This window comes from Stegodyphus dumicola, chromosome 1 (genome assembly GCF_044657685.1).
Source record: "Stegodyphus dumicola isolate Sdum_Otavi_A_Nest chromosome 1, ASM4465768v1".
Taxonomy (NCBI): Eukaryota; Metazoa; Arthropoda; class Arachnida; order Araneae; family Eresidae; genus Stegodyphus; species Stegodyphus dumicola.
This window is the reverse complement of record NC_140768.1, coordinates 189,697,627-189,718,149: the sequence shown is the minus strand read 5'-3', so window position 1 is coordinate 189,718,149 and position 20,523 is coordinate 189,697,627. Positions and strand designations below refer to the sequence as shown.

Below are 20,523 nucleotides of genomic sequence, written 5' to 3'. Positions count from 1 at the left end.
GAGGCAGAAGTAGCTGAAATAGAACCCACTGAGAAAGAAATAATGAGTGAATTTGAATCCAGAATTACATATCAAAATAAGCGATACAAAGTGAAATTGCCCTGGAAACCCAATATGAAGACATTATTAGAAAATAACGAGCAGATAGCAATGAAAAGATTTTTGAGATTGAAATCATCTTTTAAAAATAACCCATCCTTATATTGTGAATATAACACTGTTCTAAAGAATTATCTTTCAGAGAATAGTATTGAACCTGTCCCAGTTGATTAAGTAAATTTACGCCAAAATACATTTTATCTACCTCATCGAGCTGTAATACGTACGGATAAGACTACAAGCAAATTACGCATTGTGTTTGATGCTTCGGCGCATGCAAAAGGTCAATTATCTTTGAACGATTGCTTATACACAGGATGCCTAACCTATTTCTTCTTTTGATCAGATTTAAAACGAATCCGATAGCATTTGTTGCAGATATTAAGATGACTTTTCTGACTTTTCTCCAGATTGAAATAGATGAAAGTGAACGAAACTACACCAGATTCTTCTGGGAAGAAGATCTAGGAACTGATGATAAAAACAAGAAATTGGAAATTTTTCGGATGACAAGGGTGTTATTTGGGGTGAGATCTAGCCCGTTCCTCCTTGCAGCCACAATCAAACATCACTTGAAAAGGTACGTAGAGATATTTCCTCTGACTTCTAAGCATTTCAATGAGTCATTGTACGTCGACGATTTTATTTGTGGGCAAATCACTGTTCAACAGGCTCTAAAGACTTGTAAAGAGAGTGTAGACATTCTAAAGGAGGCAAGCATGGACTTTGTAAATACGCATATACATTCTTTGTCGCTAAAACTCAATTCAAATCAAAATATAAAGAAATCTCACTTACCTGTCAGACGCATTCTCGCCTTTTATCATTTTCTTCATATTTTATTGACGACACAATTAAATGCATTTACAACAAAGAGAGGCACATATAAACTTTGGTTAATGTTTCGCGTTGGTGATACATCTTTCGCAATCATCAAGGTTCTGCACTAGTCCGAAGAATTCAAGCGCACACAACGCCATCTGGTGCAATACAGTTTCTACAGACCTTCGAAAGTGGAGAACCAATTCTCCTGAGCTAAGTAAAGAATTAAAGAATTTAAACTTTAATGTAGATCAGGGTGACGATTCTTTAGATACAAAATTGATAGCTTCAAAAGTATTGGGAATTGGTTGGGATGAACAAACTGACACGTTTTATTTCGATACCAGAAATCTGGAAACATTTCTTTTACAAAGAACTTACACAAAAAGACACTTACTACAAGCAGTAAGTCGACTTTTCGATCCAGTAGGATTTATAGAACCGTATACTATTAGAGTTAAGTACTTGATGCAAGAAATTTGGTGTTTAGGATTAGACTGGGATGAAAAATTGCCCAAACAGTTAGAAATTGCTTGGAATAAATGGTGTGATGAGATCCAAGATGTAAAGGAAATAATTATTCTCCGATATTATTTTCAAAATTCTTTGCCCAGTCATGCAATCACTATTCAATTACACTGTTTTTCAGATGCATCTAAGAAAGCTTATGGTACTGTTGCGTACTTACGCATTGAATTAAAGAGTGGAAATATCATTTCTAGGTTTGTAGCATCAAAGAGCAGGGTAGCTTCGTTAAAAACCCTTTCGATTCCTAGATTGCAACTCATGGGTGCACTTTTGTCTTCAAGATTGAGCAATAAAATTGTAACTGCACTAAGTTTTCCAGTTACTCGATATTTTTGGACGGATTCCTCAATAGCTTATTACCGGATCAAAGGTGATCCAAATAAACATAAGGTGTTCGTGAAGAATAGAATAAAAGAAATACAAAAATACAGCAATCCAGAAGAATGGCATCATTGTATAGGAAAGAATAATCCCGCCGATTTGATTTCTAGGGGTTTATCCTTAAGCGAGCTCAAGAATAATCAGCTCTGGTGGCATGGACTCTGTTGGTTGACAATGAATAATACAGCATGGCCATCCTCCGTAGAATCAATGGAAGAAAGCGAAGTAGATGTCGATAAGTTGGAGTTTAAGAAGTCAGTTGTTGTAAATGCAACTGTTGGAAATAGCCAAAATGAAAACGATTTGATCACAAGATACTCCTCATTCAGTAAATTAATTAGGATAACTGCTTTATGTTTGAGATTTATAAATAACTGTAAAGCAAACCCAGAATTGAGAACAGACTTCATTTGTGCTTCTGAGTTACGACATGCTACTGAAGTTTTAGTAAAACTCGTACAGTCAATTGAATTTCAAAGGGAAATAAAGTGCTTGAAAAACGGACAATCTATTCCAAAAATAGTAAAATATTATCTCTGAACGTATTTCTTGACAAAAATGAGGTACTGAGAGTAGGAGGAAGACTGGAGTATTCTGAGTTTTCTGAAATTCGGAAACATCAGATACTCTTGCCAAAGGCTCATCATTTCACTAATTTAGTTATTGAATATTATCATAGAAAATCCTTACATTCTGGCGTACAGACTACATTATCTTTAATAAGACAGTCATATTGGATACAGTCTGGCAAGATCGAGTTAGAAGAGTAATAAATAAGTGCATCACTTGCTTTAGAACGAAGAATCAAACGGTAAGCCAGATGATGGGTAGTCTATCTAGGGACAGAGTCGTGCCTTCTAGACATTTCGAGAAGGTCGGATTAGATTTCGCAGGATCTATAATCACAAAACCTAATTTGAAAAGGTCAAAGGTGACTTTAAAGTCTTATATTGCATTATTTATCTGTTTTTGCACTAAAGCAGTGCATTTAGAAGTCGTTTCTGAGTTAACAACAGAAGCTTTTCTAGCCTGTTTACGACGATTTATTGCCAGAAGATCCAAACCAGCCGTTATCTGGAGCGATAACGCCACGAATTTCAAAGATGCGAGAAATATTCTTAACGCATATAACGATATTTGCAAATCTAACCCAATTCAAGGATTTAGTGCAGAAGAAGGGATCCAATGGAAATTTATCTCACCAGCTTCTCCTCACTTTGGCGGACTGTGGGAAGCAAACATAAAATCAGTGAAACGGATTTTGTTAAGGCTAGCAAAATCAGCTATCATGAATTTTGAAGAGTTAACTTCTTTAGTTACTCAGTTAGAAGCAGTTCTGAATTCCCGTCCATTATCACCACTTTCTTCCGATCCGAATGACTTACAGCCTTTAACTCCGGGACATTTTTTAACAGGAAATGCTATGTTGTCCTTTCCTGAACAACATACTGCTTCGGATTCTCTTTCTTTTCATTCCAGGTGGGAACTAGTTCAGAGACTCCAAGCTACATTTTGGAAGAGGTGGCATTCCGAGTATCTAAATCAACTACAGAATCGTGCCAAATGGAGCAGTTCGCAGCCAAACATGCAGATTGGTCAACTAGTACTGCTGAAGGACTCCAACCCCAATCCTTTGCATTGGCCATTGGGTCGCATCCAACAAGTGTATCCTGGTGCTGATGGTCTGGTCAGAGTAGTTGAAGTTAAAACCTCTACAGGTGTTCTTCGGCGAGCAATCAACAAAATTATTCCTCTACCATTTAAAGACTGAATGAACTTGAAAAACTTTTATTTTATATTTAATAGTTTACCAATTTAATATTTAGTTTAGTGTAATTTTAGTGACTTTAAATTTATTTGAATATCTGGAAATTGAAATGTAAAGTCCGGGAGTTTAAGCGGGGAGAATGGTAAGACCCGCCTAACGCTAGAGGGCGCTGAGAGCGCCATTGAGAGTGTGTGCTGAGATTCGATGGAAGGTGTGACGCAGTTTGAGATTGAGATATTATTATATTTAATTAAATCAATTTATATTTTATTGATTGGTGATTATTGAGTTTGATTTATTGATATGAGATGTGATATGCTTTGCTGAACCACCACACTTTCGACAAACTTGGATTACCGCACTGAACCTTAAAACCACCGATGCGCAATAATTAAAAATGAAATAGTAACATAAAAATCTTGAATAAAAAAAGTTTCTTGATTAACATAAGTATAATATGCAACACAAATAATAGGATAGAGGCCAATTTCAGAGTTCAAGTAAATTTTAAAATTAAAATTTACATGTTACCACCATGACGAATTGTGATTGTCCTTGAGCGTTTGACAGTGTATTCAATGGTTGGATCATAATCCAACATTTGTTTAATTGCGTTATACTGACTATGCTTCATCTTCTCGAAGAAGTTGTGAGCTGTCATGAGTATAAAGTTATGCACAGATGGAATATCCAGGTGGCTATGAATTATAGAGTTTCTCACGTACCAAGGTGCATTCACAATGCTACGTAGAATTTTATTTTGAAGTATATCCAGTTTTTTGCGCTCAGTTTGATTGGCGATTGCCCAGGCCGGCACTGCATATAGCATGATCGGTCGAATTAGAGATATGTAAAGCATTTTCTTTTAGACTGAGCTTTGATTTTTTGCCGATAATAGGATAAATTGCCATGTAGGCTGCATTTGCTTTGTTTAAGATATAAGAAATATGATCTTTGAAGTTGAGAGACTTATCTATGTAAACACGTAAATATTTATAGGAATTAGCTACAGGGATTAGAGTTCTATCTAAGTAGATATCAGTATTGACTCTTGATCTTGTTTTGTATCTCCGATAGAGCACAATACAACATTTAGAGGCGTTGAGCTTAATTTTCCAAGTCTTGCACCAGTGATTGATCATATTAAGATGCATTTGTAAATTACTTAGAGCGAGCTGGTGACTTCTGGATTCAGTCAATACTACAGTGTCGTCAGCGTATTTGAGTATTTTCGTGTTGAATGGGTGCGGGAAATCATTGATATAAACATTATAGAGCCGGGGGGAAAGAACTCCGTTATTTTATTTTCTTCGGCATCATGCAGTCTGTTAAATTCTAAAGCTATACCAGTTGGTAATGCTGTAATTAAAATGGGGAAAAGAAGTGCTCCATAAGAATTTGGCTCAATGCCAAGGCTCGCTAATGCTTGTATTTCGATGTTAACGTGGTCGTAAATTCTTCCTTAATGACGTTATGTCTTTCGAGTATTTACATGGCGTCAGATTAAGTAAACTAGACATAATGTCTATCTGTAATTCTTCTCTAACAAAGCGCGATTTTAATATCTCGATTGCCTTATTAGAATTTTCTGAAGTCAATGATAGACCTCCTATGGAAGTTTCGGCATCATCTGTTCAGTATGTTTTTAAATAACTAAACTTTTCTACATCATTTAGAGATTCGTTATCATGAATAGTAGTTTTAAATTGCGACCAGAAATTTGGCAATTTTGGTATTTCGCCATCGAATTTTTCTATTACTAAACGTGGAAGTTTAATTCAAGTCCGATGTTGTCGAGTTAAAATGCCTAGAATTATCCTGCACTTTATTTTCATGTATCTGTTTTAAATATCTATTTACTCGTGTTTTGCAAATTGAAATCTCTTCTTTATAATTTTCAGTAGACGTTATGTCTTTTTTCTAATTGATTCGCATCAGATATATCTTCTTCTATTTCTTTATTTAATTCTAACATATCGCATTCTTCCTCCGTTAACACTGAAAACAATTCTTCAATCAGTTAGTTCAATATTCGGAGTAATAACATAATAACATTAACATTCGGAGCGCCACCTAACGGCGCAAACTATCAATTTATAACATGGTACAAATGAAATATTTTACATTCTTTCAAGAGGAATAGAAATGCATTAAGAGTATGAATGACTTGAAATTAAGTACAAGCATAAAAGTTGTTTAAATGAAAAACGCTTAAATGATATTTCACCATTTCATATTTGGCAGCATAACGAAGTCTCGTTGTTTTGTAAACGAAATTCTGCTTATGTGCCAATTGTGATAACTATTCTTAATGTGAACACTGTTGATAGAGTGTTTCTTTTTGCAGAGTGATTTTTGTGTTGTGTCTGTTGAGCGTGGTTTCCAGTATCATCTTCCTGGTTCAGGAGTGCTTCGGCAAGGAATCCGTCTACATCAACAGCATCAATAAAGACTCGGTCATCGACTTCAAAGACGATCCCTATTACTTTCCTCACTATCCACTCATCTCTATATGCCCCAGTCCTCCCTATAGAAAAGGTTAGTGAAGCTCTGCTGTTTAAGGACAAGCTTTAGCTTTGTCACTCAATGAATAACAACAGTCTCCTTTTTGCGTTTTAACTTAGCAATGTTTATGGAGAAGTAAAAAGAGGGGGAGAGACTTGCCGCTAAGCGATATTCAAACAATTGTTCCTGAGATACGTAATGTATGGCACTAGAAATATTTCTTATTAGTGACTGTAGTTCTGCAGATGTGCATAATTATCACTTGGATATATTACAAACACTGTAGTTTTAATTAGAAAGATTATTAAAAAATAACTAATATTTAACAAGTGCATTTATTTCTATTAAATTGCTCAATTTGTTAAATAGTTTATAGTTTAAAAACTACTTCACGATGAATGTTAACACTCTGAACACTGGCTATTTTCCAAGCTGCAAGGTACATAAATTAAATATATTGCATGGTTCTACGCTACTTTTAGTGCCCACTCCTGCAATTTAGATAACTGCCCCATGGTAACATCTAAGTAGAGCGACACAAATGAATTTTTAAAATGAATCTTATTTACTCGTCGGACTGATGGCACAACCTATTTAATAACATAAAGTAAAACCCGCTAGTTGCGAGAAAAATGTTTAGCAGTTATTTTATTCAAATTAAAATATTAAATACAAAGTAACACGCGTTTGCTAAACTTTGGTTCAAACTTCAACCTTTCAGGAAGCAATTACAGCTAGCAAAGCCGATTTAAGAAATTCAAATCAGTGACAGGAAGTTGTCTCACAGTAACTTGAAAGTGAAAACTGCCAAAAGCTCTTTTCTCGAAATCAAAAACTCTGCGTTTGTGTACTTGAACTAATTTGCATCTTGATGGGAGATTATGAATGTGTAGGCAAAATAGCGAGATTACCGATTAATTAAAATAAAGCCCCGGAATCTTATGTCTCTTGCAACGGCAACACTTGCCAAGTTACACGGATGGTAAACAGCGTGGTATCGTGTAATAAAGGCATTAAGAAACGAAACACACACACACACACAAATTTCGGATGAGGATTTTAAAAAATAATTAAGCAAAGATATAAAAAGATATACGTAGGTAAGTTAAAAAATAAGTTTCCCCTGTCGACTGTGGTCAGAGTTGTGTATGAAAGTCAAAAGATAGAATGAGACATTAAAGATATGACATACCTTTATTTTTCCACATAGGTACCAAGTACATTGAGACATTTGTCATAAAGTGCTCCTCACAGTTTTCTGGGACACCCAAGGAGTTTTGTTGCTGGACTTTTTGGAGGTTGGAACCATCAATGCTACGCGCTACTGTGACACCCTGTCGAAATTGAAAGAGGTGATTCGGAAAAAGCGGCCTGGCCTTCTCACATCTGGCGTTCTGCTGTTGGATGACAATGCCAGACCACATTCGGCGACGGCAACGCAAAACCATATTGCAACTCTTGGTTGGGAGCGCCTACACCATCCGCCATACAGTCCTGATCTCGCACCAAGCGACTTCCATCTGTTTCCGGCTTTGAAGAAAAATCTCGGGGGAAGGCGCTTTGGAAGCAATACTGAAGTGAAGCAAGCCGTTCAACGCTTCTTCCATATGCAAAGCCCTGATTTTTCCTGGAGGGCTTTTTGAAGCTTATCAAGCGATATGACAAATGTCTCAATGTACTTGGTACCTATGTGGAAAAATAAAGGTATGTCATATCTTTAATGTCTCATTCTATTTTTTCACTTTCATGCACAACTCTGACCACAGTCGACAGGGGAAACTTATTTTTCAACTTACCCTCGTATATACGAGGATTGCGATTTATGTTTGTCGCCTAATAATGAGAAAACAAATATTTATATATGAAACTGGTTTTATTGTTTTTCAAAATATTCTCCATGAAGATCAATACACTTTTGCTTGCGTTTGAACAAATTTTCGAAGACCGTTTTTCACTCGGATTGAGGTAACTCTAAAACACGCGTTTTGAATGCATCAACCGCTTCTTTGCGTGTCGCAAATCGCTGACCACGTAATTTAATTTTGATGTGCGGGAATAAAAAAAGTAGGTCATTGGGTGCCAAATCAGGGCTGCACGGCGAATGAGCCATACATTCGATGTTTTGGCCTGTCAAAAATTCCTTTGTTTGAGCCGACGTGTGAGAGCTCGCATTCTCATGATGAAGAATGATTCCTCTTGTGCTTTTTTCGAATTTCTCTGATGACTTCTGGCAAACAAATGGTCGTGTACCATTCGGAATTAACCGTTTTACGTTCCTCTCACGCCATTGTCGCCTCGTGCCCGGTAATGCCGAAGAAACAGGCAACCATTTGCTTCTATGTGCTTCTTCCGTTAATAACTTTTGTTGGATTTGGTTCGCCTTGGAAGACCCATACAGTCGACTGCTGTTTTGTTTCGATTTCATATGCATGGATCTATGATTCGTCACCTGTGTATATATTATACGCACCTTGAACGTATTTTTCTAACATTTCCTTGCAACAATCAACACGAGCCTTCTTTTGGGCGTTTGTCAGATTATGCGGTATCCAACGGAAACAAACCTTTTTCACGTCCAAATGCTCATGTAATATCTTATTGATGCTTGTCATACTAATGCCCAAAGATGCCTCAATCTTACAGTATGTCACATGACGATCTGCTTTATCAATTCACGCACAGCATCGGTATTTTCTCGCACAACAACCGATTTTGGAAGACCTTTACGGAATTTGTCCTGAAGCGAACGTCAAGCACGATTGAATTCGTTATACCAGTTTTTTACAGTGCTCTAGGATGGTACTTTATTGCTGTGTAAAGAATTAAGTTCATCGAAGCCCTCTTGATAATCCGCGTGGAAAGTTCGCACGAAAATATTCACGAGTCAGTTCCATTTCCATGAAGAACTTGTGGTTAAAAATCAAATTTTCTATCGGAATCGTCAGCGGTTGCCTAGCAATACTTACTGATGCCAAGGCCAGAAATGTAAATAGCAACCTTCGTGTATAATATATGTTGCTTAAAAGTCCTCAAGTTTTTTAAGCAAAACGTAATTTTAATTTGAAAAATAAGATTTTATGCGAAACTGAATGATTACGTTGTAGGTCGCCTGAAAGATAAATTAAAGATTTCAGGCTGAGTGAAAAGCCATTATTTCATCTAAAAGTAAAAAGGCTGTAGACTTTCACAAATGCAGAAATGAAAGTAAATTAAGAGAGAATAGTTAGTTCGTTGAAGCCTATCAATGTAGTAATAACTGAAATGCTTTCATGCATTGAATTTTTATGATTTTGTACTTAATGTTCATTTATGTAATCTGAATTTTTTTCTGGTAACATTCAATATTCTGAGTTGAAAGACCTTCCTTATGGTGAGTCAAAAGGCTACTCAAATTCAAAATTTTGGTTGGCATTAACTAGATCGGTTGGTATACTTTTATATCAGCGAACGCTTAATGAATTCGCACTAAACGTTTTTAGAAACTTTGTACAATTTTACTTTAAATTGCTCAGCATGCATTTATATGCATTTACAACACAAGTGTTGCCACAGCATAAAACATTGCAGTGCCTTACGCTAGCAGCCTTCACTTGAAATTCATTTTAAAAATCTAACTGCGATTTCATTTTATTTTAACAATCTGTCTGATTTATGTAATTTAAAGTACACTTAATTAATATATAGTTATGTACACTGCGGGGGGGGGAAAGGAGAGAGTTCTATATTTCCCGTTCTACTGGACCGATTGACGAAATTCAACTTGCGTTTTTTGTGTCTCGAAAGCGCGATTAGGGATATATATTAGATTTACAGTGGTGGCCAAAATTGTGGACACTTTTGGAAATTTTTATGTTTTTGAACTTTGTATGCTTATAGAAAAATGTTACGTTTCGCAAAATGCAAACTTGTATATATCATTTTAAAGGGAATTTATTACCTTATACAAAACACAAAATTCAATTATTTGCAATACAGAAAAGTTATATGTACTTTAATATAAATAAAAAACACAGTTATGAAGTGGTTTGTAATGTCTAAATTTCCTGGCCAATCACTATTCTTGTTCTGAGAACCAATCAAATGTTAGTAACTGCCAGTAGAAGCTGACATCATGTTTCCACTTGAAACAATTCATTATTTTGCTTTGTTCTGTAGAAGAAGGACCTGTTTCTTATACACTGCAATTACAAGTAGGAATTTTTGTAAAAATTTTTAATATTTAGTCAAGAAGCAATGACATCAAATAAAAGAGTAGATTGGACACCTAGAAAGAGATGTAATATTATTGTGTTACGAGAAAGTGGTCTTTCCTAGCTGAAATCGCAAGACAGGTGGGTGGTTCAGTGACTACATCTGGAGTCCGAAAGTTTTGTTTAGAACATCAGAAGACAAATTCAATAAAAAAACAAAGAAGGAAAAGGCCCAAAAAGGTGCACCACATCTATTGATGACAGAAGAATAAAAAGACTATGTCTCCAAGATGGAAAAATGTCATCAGCGGCCATCAGAAATGATCTGAATGAATCTGGTGTTTCTGTCAGTTCAAGAACAATCAGAAGAAGATTAACAGATATTGGACTGAGAGGTAGAATTCCACGAAAAAAGCCTTATCTTAATTTTCAGCAACGAAAAAAAAGAAAAAAAAAAAAGACTACAGTGGGCAGAGGAACACATTAATTGGACAGATGATCAGTGGTCACAAGTTATATGGAGTGATGAAACTAAGATATCGTTATTCGGTAGTGATGGGAGAAAATATGTAAGACGTAGAATAGGAGAAGAGCTACATCCTGAATGCATTCAAGCAACTGTGAAGAACCCAGTTAGTGTTATGATTTGGTCATGCATGTCAGCAGATGGTATTGGTCGCCTTCATGTCATCGATGGACACTGAATGCCAGAAAATACATTGACACTATGCTAGAACCAAAACGTTTACTTTCCATCAGAGATGTCTTTCCCAACAATGCTTCGTTTATTTTTCAGCAGGATTCTGCTCCTTGCAACACGGCCAAAATATCGAAAGAGTGGTTTCGTACAAAGAGCATTAAATTGTTGTCATGGCCAGGAAACAGTCCTGACCTCAATCCTATGGAAAATTTGTGGCACCGCTTGAAAACAATGAGTCGCCCATCAAATAAAAGGGAACTAATTGAGGATCATGTAATAACGAAAGAAGAGCTTAAAACTCTTGTCAGCTCAATGAAACGTCGATGTGAAGCTGTAATCAAAAATAAAGGGTACCCTACTAAGTACTGATAACTCATTGCAATCATCACTATCTAATGTACATCGATAACTATTATCGTTTAACTTTTTTTCGTATTGCAAATAATTGAATTTTGTGTTTTGTATTGAATTCAGTAATAAATTCACTTTAAAATGATATATACAAATTTGCATTTTGTGAAACGTAACGTTTTGTATAAGCATACAAAGTTCAAAAACATAAAAATTTCCAAAAGTGTCCACAATTTTGGCCACCACTGTATATATAGCGTTGTTCTAATATAAGTATTTTGACGCAAAATCGGACTTTTTCTGAAATGGCATACCAATTTTTTCCATATTTCGATTCTAGGGCTCAAATTATGCCAAACTGCCAGATTTTGTAAAACTCCTCGAGCGGTTTTTAAAAAATTAACTCTCAAAATTTTATCTCTTCAGTGTTAATTGAATTTGATATGTATTTATTAATATCTCTTTTTTTATTAAACTTACTTGATTCATTCTTCCAGAATTCGAAAATTTAATCTTTATCCAAATATGATTCGCACATTTTTTTGATTTATTTCTAAAATTTATATTACAAATATTTTTTATAAATTTTTCCCAAAATATTTTGTATTATAACCTATAAAAGTTTTAACATCATCTCAAAGTAGATGTATTTCTAGGCATACCTGCAAAAAATTTGAGTTTTTTATTCAAAATTTTCCAAAATAAGATATAATTGAATTTACATATTGGAGCGTTCTGAAATCTGGCATCTTTTTTTTTTTTTTTTTTTTTTTTTTTTTTTTTTTAGTGATAATAACGCCAAATGTGGTTTAAGCACTTTGTTAAAATTATTTGAAAGTATGTAAGACGATTTTTTCTCCGTTCGTGTACAATGAGAAAAAGAAGAGGAAAATAGTTTCCTATAAATTAAGAAGTTCGCCAAGTAAATTATTCTTGGCGAAAACTGTAAGAAATACGCCAAGATAAATTTTTGAAGTTCTTCGTATATTTGGCTCCAAATTTTAAGAATCTTAATATTTAGGCATAATTTGAGTTGTAGAACCGAAATATGGACAAAAATTGGCATGTCATTTTAGAAAGAGTCCGATTTTGTGTCAAAATACCTGTATTAGAATGATGCCATATATAAATCTAATATATATCCCAAGTCGCGCTTTCGAGACATGAAAAACGCAGTTTGAATTTCGTCAATTGGCCCAGTAGAATGGGAGATGTAGAACTGTCCGTTTTGTTTTCGCAGTGTACATAACTAATGACTTGTATAAACATTTTCAACGTTATAGAAATTAATAAAAGATGTATCTAAAGCCATATATTCAGTACTTAATTTCTAAAGTTTGAAGCTTCGGAGCTCTACAGAAATCTGTCAGAAATGTCCAAAATAATTAAATAAACAGTAAAAAGAACAATAAAAAATTAATAATTGGAATTAAATAAAATATAAAGACTACCAGAGGGTTAATTGAATATTTTATGTTATCGCTCGATTCGCATTTACCAATCTGCCCTTGGACTTTCTGCTATTAACACAACTCTTTTTTATGTTTTAAACTTCACTATAAAATATTACTTGCTCCATATAAAAAACACAGTAAAATAAGTAAAGTTTTTAAAGCAGTATACTTTTAGAATTTCCGGTAGAATGTTAAGTGTAGCTATATATTTTTCTATATTTTCAGTCTTTTCATTGTTCATCATATCAATGTTCAGTTTTCCTAGCAAAAGGACCTACACAAGTTTTTTGTCTTTTTAACGTTATTATTAAGCATCCATTTCTTCACACTTATGCCACATAAAATTCAACGGAAAAATCAACAAAATTTTAAAAAACAGCATATGATTGAAATCTGGATATAATGTTAAGTGTTGCTGTTACTTTTCTTCAGTCTTTTCTCATCTCATCATAAAGAGATTCAGTTTTCTTAGTAAGATGACATTTTTTCATTTTACTTAGAAAACTGAACACAGCTCTCACACGACTTTTTTGTAATCTTTTTATTACTAACTTTTTGTCTTTTTAACTTTATTTAATAAACGTTAGTTTCTTCGCGCTTAAACCACATATAATTCAAAAGCAAAATCACAAGCTATTTAAAAGTCAGCATAACTTTAGAATTCTCGATAGAGTGTTAAGTTTTGCCACACATTTTTTTATATTTGCTAGATTATATATTTATAAATAATACATGGGGTTAACATTTGACAGCAACATCCTTTAATTTGAAAAATAATAGGGACTAAAATGTGAGTATCGAAATTAGTAGCACCTCTGGTGATAACAACTTTTGTTAACGTTAAATATATATAAGGTCGGACAAAAATATGGAACTGAAATGTTTATTCTTGCGAAAGTTATTGGTGGCGCTGATGTCTTTGTTCACTAAAATGATCACATATACAACATCCTCAAAATATGTTGCAAGTGTAATTCGTTATCGAGACAGTGTTCTGTGCAGGTGTAAGTGCATCCTGTCGAACGTGGGCAAACTGCTGGGGCTTGTATAGTGGGTGCTTCCATAAGCAAGATAGCTAAAGTATTTGGTGTTTCAAGAGGCACAGTATCTAAGATTTTTAACTCATACAGAAAAACCGAAAAAACCGCATCCGCTAAATCACAGCGCAGTCGAAAATATGCAGTTGAGTAATCATGACCTAGTATTGAAGAGGATTGTGATGAAAAATAGAGGACTATAGTCGCAAAAGGGGCTCCTGAACCGAATGTTACACTCGCAAACCCTGTCAGCACCAAAAAAATAGGAATGGAGCTCCACAAGCAGGGTATTTTTGGGCGAGCTGGCAATACAAAAGCCACTCATCAGAGATCAAAATGCCTGTAAGAAGAGAAAGTGGTGCGAAAGTCATAAAACCTGGACTATAGAGCAATTGAAGACTCATTCGGTCAGGTGAGTCTTGCATCACTCTGATTCTGATTTCTGAGCGAGTTTACGTATGGTGAACGCCGTCCCAAGCGTGAGACTGTTTGCTGCTGAGAGTGAAACATGGTAGGGGTTCGATCATGGCTTGAGCAGCCACATCATGGTATTCCATGGGATCCATCGTTACTGTGAAAGGGTCACATTACTGCCAAGGATTATATGACCATTTTGGCTGATCACATCCATCTCGTACAAATTTTGTTTCCCAATGGTGATTATGTATTCTAAGATAACAGAGCTCCTGTTCGCGCAGCTCACCTTGTCTAGGACTGGTTTTCTAAGCCTGAGGTTGAACTTTCACATCTACCATGGCCACCACTGTCACCAGATATTAATATTATTGAGCTTTTGTGAACTATTTTGGAGATAAATCTGCATGAGCGCTATCCACCGCTATCATTGTTAATTGAACTTGCTAGCGTTTCACAAGAAGAATGGTACACGATTCCCTTGCAAAGCATACAAGACCTCTGTTTACCTGTTCCAAGAGGACCGCAAGCTTTTTAGAATGGCAACAATTTTCTTACATCGTATTATAGTCACAGCGATGTTTTTATTTCGGTGTTTACATATTTTGTCCAACTCCTATAAATAACGAATTAAACTAAAATAATGTTGTGTGGAAAAAAAATGGAATAAAATGATAAATGAAATGCTAAATCAGTACGGATAACAGGGAAAGGAAACGTGGGCGGAGCACCAAAACTTCGCCTCTGGATTTACAGGTGTTTCTGCGTCGCACTACTGTTGTAGCACAACATGAGTAATACTAACAAGACACAATAAAAAAGATTAAAGAAAAGTAAATACTATTTTGACCAGTATTCTTCGTGATCATATAAAACTGCTTTCTTATTTTGGCTTACAGAACCTTTTATCATGTAGAAAGAGCCAGTATATCCTGAATGCTCAGAAAGGTTCAGTGAATGAATAGGATAGTTCAGGAAATGCTGTGTAAAGCTATAAATATTCTTCTTCCTGAACAGATCGTATTTCGGCATGGCAGATTTCTTCTCTAGGTCTCAATTTTATCTGTATACTTTGCTTATCCGAGGGAAAGAAACGCCTGCATTCAGTAGTTAGAAACAATGTTGATCTTATTAGCTACTAAATGAAATTTTCATTAATAACAATCTTTTTTGTTAATACTGCTATGCAGTGGTACAGTAAAATACCGGAATTCATCTTATTTGGGACTCTAGAGCGATCCAGCTAGAAATAAAATTTTGCTCAAAAACTAAGGCACACCAAATACCGGTTCCTGTGAGCTCCAGTTGAATTTAAGCTCCATATTATTTCATAGCTTGTTATAGAATGGACTGATTTTTACTAACGTATCTATTGGTTTTCCAGATCTCAATTCGAGCATGCTAGAAATCATGGAGTATGCCAGTCTCGCTCTGGGGTTTCCTTTCATTAGTCTGACACCAAAAGAAAACGGTCACTTAGCACTCATTGCCAGAGTTCGCAACCGTACCCTTCTTCCTTATATTTCTACAGAGGCAGCGATTTTTGAGGAGAAACTTCGTAATCGCAAAGCCAACTACGAGAAGTACAAGAATTCCAGGGAAGACTTCAATCTTAAGACTTTCTTAAAAGAGAATACTTATCAGTGAGTAGTGAAAATTTCTCTTTCCTTTCCAGTATCAGAAACATCTGCAGTCCAATCTGCTACAATCACCTTTGCGTACCACCAATTCTGTGACTGTTGCCGGGCTTACGATAGAAAGTCTTTAATTTAACTTCGTGACAAACTGAGAGAAAAATTATAGTCGTTACCAACCTTGCATTAGAACTTGCAGTAGATTTATCTTTCATATAACAAAAGGGCAATGCATATCAGTGTTATATACTCTTGCAAAATGTTTTTAAACTAAGGAATTTAAAAGTAATGTATCTCCTATCTAGTAATTTTTCTCTTTACCTTATTACTAAAGAATAGATTTGTATAGTAAATTATATAACATATCTGATTGAAGATTTCTGTGTAGTAGTTATACAGTATGCGCAATGAATGAAAGAAATTTGTAATGCTGTTTACTAAGCACTCGGTTGCAGAAACGTAGTATTTACTGAATTATTTTTTTGAAAGAGTTAAGTTTATTATTAATCGGGCTTGTAATTTAAACCCCATTAGTCTTTTTCTCTAGGTTCGAAAAAAATTTAGAATATATAAATTAAACACTGGTCTTGGTATATGAATTAATACTTAATTTTCAATTTCTAAACATTTCAGTAAGAAATAAAAAGAAATTTAACGGTTCTGTGCCAACTATGTAATACAGGACTTCCCGAAAGTCCTTCTCGTATTTAAATTCATTATACCTTTGCAATGAGCAAAGCTTTATCAACAAAATAGAAAAAAAAAATCTTCAAAAGTTTTTATACAGCAATACTGCACGCTCATAATATCGCGTGACTGCAAGCGATTACGTAATTGTTAATGACTGGATTCAAAAGACTGAGTGCGTGTAGTGGTATACAGAGTTCAAATCCTACCCTGATGCACCGAAAGTTCAGCAAAGTTTATGAAAAACGACCGCGGATGAATAAACCAACAAGAAGTGGCACGAAAAAATTCTGGAGACAGGCAAGTTTTCATGGATTTGCCACGAAGTGACTGGCCAAGGTCAAACAAGACAGTTGATCAAGTGAAATAAAACATTGCAATGATGTATATAAGATAGTAAACAATTATCAGCATATAGGGTGTCGAATGAATGCAATTCCAAATTATCCTAACAGCATGAATTGCAGTCAATTGAACTCAAGAATCTTCTCGGTATCAACATTTTCCCGATGCTGTTCCTTACTTAATCAACCATGTCTTCGCTTTTGCCTGGCCGGCTATTTCGAAATAAATCTGCCACGCTTCCTGAGTTCAGAAACTTATATATCATTTCATGGCCAGATAATTTTTGGTATAGATTGTTCAACTTTTCATGCATTAGAATTCACGATTTTAACTCTTCACACCGAAGCATGTTCTTCTTTTTTGTTGATTCAGCTCTATCTCGGAATCATGTGACTGTTCGCAGTCACGGAATCCTGGCGTCGTGAAGTGTTCCTGCTGTTTATCACAAAATTCATTTCATTCAAATATCTTTTTCATTACAGTTTTACAGTGAGTTTAAGTTTGAGAAGATTTTGAAAAATCTGTATTTATCATGAAATATATCTTTTATAAATTGCAATCAACGCTGCAAATATTCACTGGTATTATCAGTTGGAGATATCTTAAATGAAATGCATTATAAATTACACCACATAAATATTGCATTAAAAATAATATAAAATAAAAAATTAAGAAGAAGCATGTTTATTGCTTTAATTAAAAGCTTAGTTTGGATGAATAAAAGCTTAGCATTTGAAACATGAATTACAGCTTTTAAGTTAAATGGAATGCTTTAAAACGTATCAATCTATCAAACTGCGCGAGTAATAAATTGAAAATGCAATGTTTCGTGCGGTAGTAATATTTGCCAAGTTGCCTTGAATATGATCGTACAACATAACATATCGATTCAAAAACAATTCCGAAAATTCCTGTTAAAGACATTTCCAACGTCGAAAACACTATGCAACAAAATAACAAATATACACCAGTAAATGTGCGGGATGTTTATGTAGATTTAGTACAACAGTATCCTAAAATACTGTTACGAATTTGGTATTTAAAAAGCTAATGTTAGTTCAGTTATAAATTAAATCGTTTTATTTCCCGCGCAGTGCAGCGCGTGAAGAATATTAAAAGAAAGCTAAGCCGGAAAATTGAAAATACAAGAGCGCGTGCATTTAACATTTAATAAATAACTCTTTTTGATTTCGAGAAAGTACTAGAAAATTCTCGCGCGCGATTTTAAAATCTTATAAAAGGAGGAAAATCTCTCAGTTCGTTGTAGTTACTTAGTTTGTTGTTGTTTAGAAAACTGCTCTTGTTGATTGTAGCGAATTCGCGGATTATCTTTCTTCAGCTGTTTTGAGTTAAGTTCTATTGAACGTTTGAGTAGTTAAAAGATAACTACTGTGAGATATTGTAATACTGCACGATAATTTGAGGAAACTTCAGCATATTTGTTGTGATAATAATAAATTTTTGTTAATTTTTTCATCGGACTTGTGCATTCATTTCGTAACGAACCCGTACGCACGCAACAATACGTTTCTAATGTCATAAGCTATATGCAATAAAATAAAAAAATAAATAAAAACAGATGGAATATAAATTCATAGCATCTCTTTTCATTTAAAAAACGCAATTACAAGTATTACGCAAATTTACAACCACAGTAATTTTTAAATTCATGTACTGGTATGTCGTTCAATTAATATTCATTTATTTGTTGTTTCAGGTGCAACGAATTGTTTATCGATTGCACTGCGTTGGTATTTAATGTGAACTGCTGCAAAGTGTTCGAGCGTACGCTGACGCCGCTGGGTTTGTGCTATGAAATGGTTCTAGAGAAGCAGCTGTCCGAACTGATGATGAAGACCAAGGTCGATTTTCCTCTCACGATCGACCTGAGAACAACTCTGCATCTAGGTAAAGTTTCCCTCAAAAATTAAACCCCATGTTCTCTTTCTGACTGATTCCGACCCCAGGTGGGCACTTTGATAAAAACACTAAAATACTGCAACACAAGAATTCATAAAATTCGTATGAGATTAGTTACAATGAAATCAACGAAAGAGCAGACTCTCTCAGACTTTGCTCAAAACCAATGATCACATTCACCGAGAAATTAGGTAATTTAATGAAAGAGACCTGTAAAATACGGTCGCTGCGTGTGCGTTATAGACTGGAATTCACTTAAAAAGACATGAACCCAAGAACGAGACTTTCCATAGAGAACTTCTGTGTAGTAGTTCCATGAAGAACTTCTATGTATGCCAAATAGTAGTTGGAATTCCTTGCTTATTGCGCTTGGTATCCCATCAACGGCCGAGCGGTAAAACCCGCTGAACATTGGCAGTTCGAGTCAGGGATCGAATCTTGGGAAACGGGCTGGTTGCTTGGGCGTTATAATGTCACCCCTTTTTGTTGTCCTGCCTCATACAGAAAATGATTCCACCTTCTTGTATTTTAAGTATTTATTGCACACGCAAAACTACACACTATATCAATAAACTACACTACTAACAATTCGAAGATTAAGTAATTAAAGTTAATTTCGTTTTGATTTACAGCTCGCATGAACCTTCTCCTTATGTATGACCTCTCTGTTGGTCTCCCTCCTGGAAACTAAACTTTTGCCGCCTCTCAGATTGAAAGTTAGCGCCCTCTATGCATCTTGATGGTTGACGTGACCCATACATCACAGGCGTTTACTTCGTTTTTCCCATGTGTAAGATGGATACGAGGCCAGTTTCCCTTAAAATCTCCTCTACCGGGCATCTCTCCCTTTCCGTGTAGTGCCGAGAGGCGGAGAACAAATCGCATTTGATATAATGTATTTTTTCGTTCCTCAAATTTCGGAAGGTATTTACATTATTTTACTTACTTTTCATTACTTTAAAGTTCCCTCGTTTTTTTTTAACTGGAAAGTAAGAACGTTTATTCCTGAAACATAAACAAAGCATTCCAAACAAACAACGCTTTCCATTTCCAAAACACTGTGCCCTATTTTAATTACCTATTTCAGGCTTCCTGTTTCAAGCCTCTATGGAGGCAAAAAAAAAAAAAAAAAAAAAAAAAAGCATGCGACTTCAAGATTTTTCTCTCGTTTTACAGGTATTTATAATTGGAATATCCAAAAGCATGCCCCCCTTTTACTATTTCTTTAGATCCCCCTTCACGTCTATCCCTCTTAGTGGGTCTAGAGGCAGGCAACTATCTGTAAAACACAGCAATTGAATATTCTACAGATTATTTTTTGATAGATTGTTGAAATAATGTTTTGGAATTTCAAAATTCTTTAGTTTAGGAATTTCAGTATACCAAGTTTTAAATCGTTTCTTGCCTCCCCTGCGGCGGCCTTGGCGCGCCAAATTGGCTTCTTTGCTCATTACTGTCGTCTTCTTTCATTGTCCGCCGTTCTTCTGCTTTCAAACTGGGTTGCGAGCTCGAATAATTTATCCAGTGTCGAAGGGTTCCTTAACTCAATGAAGTCATGTACCTGGGGTAGTAGTCTCGGCAAAATCACCTGAATTATTTCAGGATCTGGCCGGCTTCCATACAGCAGTTTAAATATTTGTATTTTTCTTAAAATAAAATTTGACAGCTCCTCAATTCTTTGCTGGTGA

General features: G+C 35.1%; 1 protein-coding gene across 2 annotated transcripts in view; it reads left to right on the top strand.

Annotated features, from left to right (window-relative positions):
• The window catches only part of LOC118201119 (acid-sensing ion channel 2-like), an 83,198-nt gene that overhangs the window by 20,332 nt on the left and 42,343 nt on the right, over positions 1 to 20,523 (top strand). The window contains exons 2-3 of one of the 2 annotated variants that reach the window (XM_085811499.1): positions 5,946 to 6,136; positions 18,633 to 18,823. In XM_085811499.1, coding sequence (XP_085667625.1) covers positions 18,733 to 18,823 — 91 coding nt within the window. In that variant the 5' untranslated portion in view covers positions 5,946 to 6,136; positions 18,633 to 18,732. Of the gene's footprint in view, positions 1 to 5,945; positions 6,137 to 15,641; positions 15,893 to 18,632; positions 18,824 to 20,523 lie in introns of those variants that run through there. The other variant, XM_035373154.2, reaches the window with a different exon arrangement.